Below are 4460 nucleotides of genomic sequence, written 5' to 3'. Positions count from 1 at the left end.
TTTTCAAAATGTTTTGTCCAAATGTTTCCGTCTTGTATTGGTAGGTCTTGTGGTTTTGTTGTGCTCAGATTATTCCACATATCCCAGAACTGATTATGATTTATTGAATGTTCTATTTCTTGTAAACTTTTGGTCAGATGGTGTTTCTTTTTTGCTCTGATTGTGTCTTTGTATTGTTTTAATTTTGAACAGTATTCAGTTCTTATGTCAGCGTTGTTTGGTTCTTTGTTTCATATTTGATCATTTAAGTTGATTTCTTAATGTTTTGCAGTCTGAGTCAAACCATTTTTCATCTTTTGATGTATTTTTACAAAAAAAAGTATTTTCTTTTTCAACTCAGTTTTGCAAGCTGCTTTTTTATATATGTAATTTATTTCATTTATAGCCAAATTAACACCACACTGTAAGAAATGATTCTGTGGTCATATAGATTTCAATTAATGTTTTTGGTTAAAATGTATTCAATATAATTGTGTTTTGGATTTTGAGGCAAATATTTAATTAAATTTAAAATAAAAATGTTTGGAATAAAATCTACCCATTGTAGTTAAATAAAACTTAAGCATTATATTTATCTAATCCCAAATGGAGAGAATATTGAGTGAATTCAAATTAATGTAATCAGGCAAATTTTAATTGAAAAGCACTTCCTGTCAAAGCGCGCCTTTTTAAAAAAAAAAGAAAATAACAAAACAAATGCAGCAGGCTAACGTTACCTAGCCACAAGGCATTTGAAGAGAGTAGGCTACAGACAGTGAATGTTCGTCTTCTTCCACATTGCTCATCTTGCAAAATTAAACTGGTTGACTAAGGTAAGAAAACGTCTTTTGTTATCACTGGGCTAGTGAAGAACGTATGTAACGTTAGTGGTATATTACAATATAAAATGAGTTATCACAGAAAAAGAGACTCAGCAGCAACACAAAGTTGGCTTCTGTTGAAAGGCTATATAACTAATGTAACGTAGAAAGTTAGTGTGATTTTGCTGCGCTATAATATGAACACAGGATTATACATTTTGTAAGAATTCTTATGTATTGAAGTCAAACTTTTATATTGAAGGATGTGGGTTAGCATTTCCACTAACTTATCATGGTTCCTAGGTCCTTTGCGTGTTAATATCATATCCTCAGTATGTTTTTATGAAATTGCGTTAATAAGTACATTGGGTTTAATTTTAAGGTTCCATAAAGAGAAATATTTGGGGTTATCGCTGGAAGAGCATCTTATATTTCAAGACGGCACTTGACGCACTTCCGTTGGCTTTTCTTCCCGTGTGTGGAGCTCGTCTTCCCGAGGCAGGTAACGTAACTTCTCACTGTTGTTTCACTGTTTTGTTGCAATTTGCAAATGTGAAGGTAACTTAGCTAATAGGCAGAATAGTATTAAATACAAGATGGCCAACTACAGAACCAAGTTAAGAGGCTTTGGTATTCCAGATGTTACATGCAATGCTCTAAAACATAAATGCTCTGCTGACAGGAAGTCTGCCAAAAATTTGAAAAAGGCAAAAAGAGCAGAGGTCAATTATCTGCCACCCTACCCAGCTGGTGAAAATGAGCAGAGCTTGGAGAAAGTAAGGGAAGAGCTGGTCACAGAGTCAAAAAAGAACAACGAAAATGTAGTCAAAGATCAAATGAGCAAAACATTTGCCCTCAGACGGCATGAAATCATCAATCTGTGTCCAACTGTTCGAGCCATGAAGGACCGCTGGCCTGCCCTTTTTGACCCTTATCAAGTAAGTTGGAATTTGTAATTCCAGTTAAGAAATAATGAAAATGTGAAACTGACGACCCTGTATGGGATTGCTTCCAAATAATTTTGTCAAATTGACTTCAAGATGTAAAAAAAATACTCTTACTTTGGTATTGAATGTTAGACAATTTATATGAAAGAGGTTTAAGAGGCTAAGAACTGATGTGATACCTTTGTCTCTTTTGTTGCCTTTGTGTTTCAGATCAATGCAGAATTTCAAAGAACAACTACTGTACTTCTGGAACCAAAATTTATGTCTGCGTTAGACCGTCACACTCCCAAGCTACTGACGCTATTTCGTGCCAAAGGTGGAGCACTTGGAAGAAGACTGGAGATCATAATGGAACTGCTGCAGGTACAGTAATTTTCCAAATTAGAAGTAGCTTTGTTCCATAAGATTTCCAAATTATATGAATAAGGACATCAATCTGAAAGATAGACCATTGTCCTCCAGAGCTGCTGCCCTATTTTAGAAAAGGAAAAACTAATAACAGCTCATGCCTGTAAGATGCTGTGTTTTGTTTTGTTTTGTTTTTTTGTTTTACAAATTGATCAGAGGCAAGGCAATTTTATTTGTATTTGTTTATTTAGTTTTTAGTGATTGACTTATCAGTTGTTGCATTTCTCCCCAGGACTCAGTGCACTCTTCGATTGAGAGGACCAGAGAGGTTGTTCTTCGGTGTCTTATAGAATACATTGGAGAACAAGGGGGACATCTTATCAAAGAATTAAACGTAGGTGAACTTAATTTACATTAACTTAATTCAAGGACCATATTTCCTTAAATCCTCAAGTAGGTGCATGATCTAGATATGTGACCTTTGTTTTTTGTAGTATCTTTTTTTTAATAGCTTCAGTGCTTCTTGTCTAAATCTCTGAACTCCACTATAGAGGGATGAAGATACTGTACATAGAGAACTATAGAAAAATATAGAAAATATAGAAAATAGAAAATAGTAGAACAGCATAAATCCCTCATTACAATGGAAGAAGATTTGTAGACTACAAAACATCAAAATAGAGAAGAAAACAAAACAAAGAACAATTTGAACCCAAGGCCTGCGAGAAAATAAAATTTAAATTAAAAAAATAAAATAGATTTATAAGCTATGAAAACAATAATGAATGTATTTTATAGTAATGTGAAATGCTTGCAATATATTTCTGACAGTTTTATACTAAGACAATAACAATTTCATGTTGCAGGACACTGAGAACTTGGAGGAACTTGAACGGGTCATAATGGCCATTACTGTGACCCCAAAGCCTGGAGCTTCTACAAGCAACAGCCCAAAGAACATTGGGATCATCATAGAGGGTGTGGAAGTCATCACAGGACTTGGAGATATTGCAAGGGCTTGCTCTCTCCTCCTTGGCTTGACCTACGCGCTGAATCTCGATTATCCCAGACAGCTGAAGTACACCTTTGAGGTTTTCCAAAAACTTTTCTTGGAACTGAATGATTCAAAGCTTTCAAACAAAGTCCAGTCCCTCAAGAGCAAACTTCAGGCTTGAAATGAGACTGTATTACAGTGCAGACTTTTGTGCTACACAATGTCCATCTTCTACAGAGCTTGAGAATTGCACATTTAAAAGTGCCATGTTTGTAAGTTGGCACTGATTTGTCCCACAAATGTCGAGACATTTCGATTGTTGTAAGTTCAAAGTACAAATGTATTTTTCTTGTTCAATTTGCATTTTTATGATTTGTTTTGGCACATGCCATTATGGAGTATTTTTCTTTAAGATCAATATTGCTCTTTTTTTAAAATAGCTGAAGTTAGCATTTTGTCCTTTTCATAGTTCTGGTTTTAAATGCGTGAGCAAACTTCTGGCTTGAAAATGAGACTGTAGTTGCAGTGTACATGTTTAGCTACACAATGTTTAGCTTCTACAGAGCTTGGGAATTGCACATCTGAAAGTGCTATGTTTGTAAGTTAGCACTAATTTGGACTCTTATCCCACGAATATCTGTGAGATTTCTAGTTACGAAAGGTACGAAATGTTTTTTACTCCGTACAAATTACACTTTTCTGCTTTTGTTTTGATACATGCACCTCTGGAGGATTTTTCTTTAAGATCATTATTGACCCAATTTAGTGGCTAAGTGAGGTGAGAGAGCATGGAAACAGGTTTATGGACACATCACCATTATGTAATATGGATTTTATTTTTGTTTTTACAAAATATTTTGAAGTTAGCATTCTGTCCTTTTCAAATATCTGGTTTGAAATGCAAGATCCAACTTCTGGCTTGAAATGAGACTGTGGTTACAGTGTACAATGATGTGCTACACTGTGTTGAAAGCACAAAAGTGAATTGTTAATAAAATTCTTATTTGAGTATTTAAGTTCTGTACTTTCTGGGCCATATTATTCATGAGAAAGGAATGTTTAGATTTAATTAATTGCATTGATTAAATTTAAATCAATGTGCAGATTAATGTAGATGATGATTACTCAATTATGATATGTAGAATTAAATTAATTTTTATTAGTACTATTTACACATTAGGGAGTTTCTTTCAAATCAAATCAATATTTTTGTTTAGGTTTTAATTAATTCTGTACTGTTTTCTATTCAAATCTACTCATATTAAATGGATAACTATTAAGGGTCTCATTTAATTAATATTTACTCAATACCAAACCTTGTGAAATTTAATTAATAATATTGCTTGTAATCTGTTGCCTCATTTTTATTAA

At 33.7% G+C, this 4460-nt stretch overlaps 1 protein-coding gene across 2 annotated transcripts; it reads left to right on the top strand.

The window, feature by feature from the left end:
- The first annotated feature begins 673 nt into the window (after positions 1-673).
- On the top strand, positions 674-4097 carry LOC306874532 (uncharacterized protein). 2 transcript variants are annotated; one of them, XM_079424657.1, is made up of 6 exons: positions 690-812; positions 1183-1302; positions 1483-1738; positions 1958-2110; positions 2388-2489; positions 2962-4097. In XM_079424657.1, exons 3-6 carry the CDS (start codon positions 1637-1639, stop codon positions 3268-3270), a joined length of 666 nt encoding a protein of 221 aa, XP_079280783.1. In that variant the 5' UTR covers positions 690-812; positions 1183-1302; positions 1483-1636; the 3' UTR covers positions 3271-4097. The 2 variants fall into 2 exon arrangements, with proteins under 2 accessions (XP_079280782.1, XP_079280783.1); XM_079424656.1 differs by having other exon boundaries at positions 674-812; positions 1183-1738.
- The last annotated feature ends 363 nt before the right edge of the window (positions 4098-4460 follow it).

Source organism: Barbus barbus (assembly GCF_936440315.1).
Source record: "Barbus barbus genome assembly, chromosome: 9".
Taxonomy (NCBI): Eukaryota; Metazoa; Chordata; class Actinopteri; order Cypriniformes; family Cyprinidae; genus Barbus; species Barbus barbus.
Note: the sequence above shows the minus strand (reverse complement) of the source record. Positions and strands in the feature narration are given on the sequence as shown.

Coding starts and splice junctions, on each gene's coding strand:
- LOC306874532 (XM_079424656.1), top strand. CDS start 1,397: ATGGCCAACTACAGAACCAAGTTAAGAGGCTTTGGTATTCCAGATGTT. Junction 1,739..1,957: donor CCCTTTTTGACCCTTATCAA/GTAAGTTGGAAT, acceptor TTTGTGTTTCAG/ATCAATGCAGAATTTCAAAG. Junction 2,490..2,961: donor ATCTTATCAAAGAATTAAAC/GTAGGTGAACTT, acceptor TTCATGTTGCAG/GACACTGAGAACTTGGAGGA.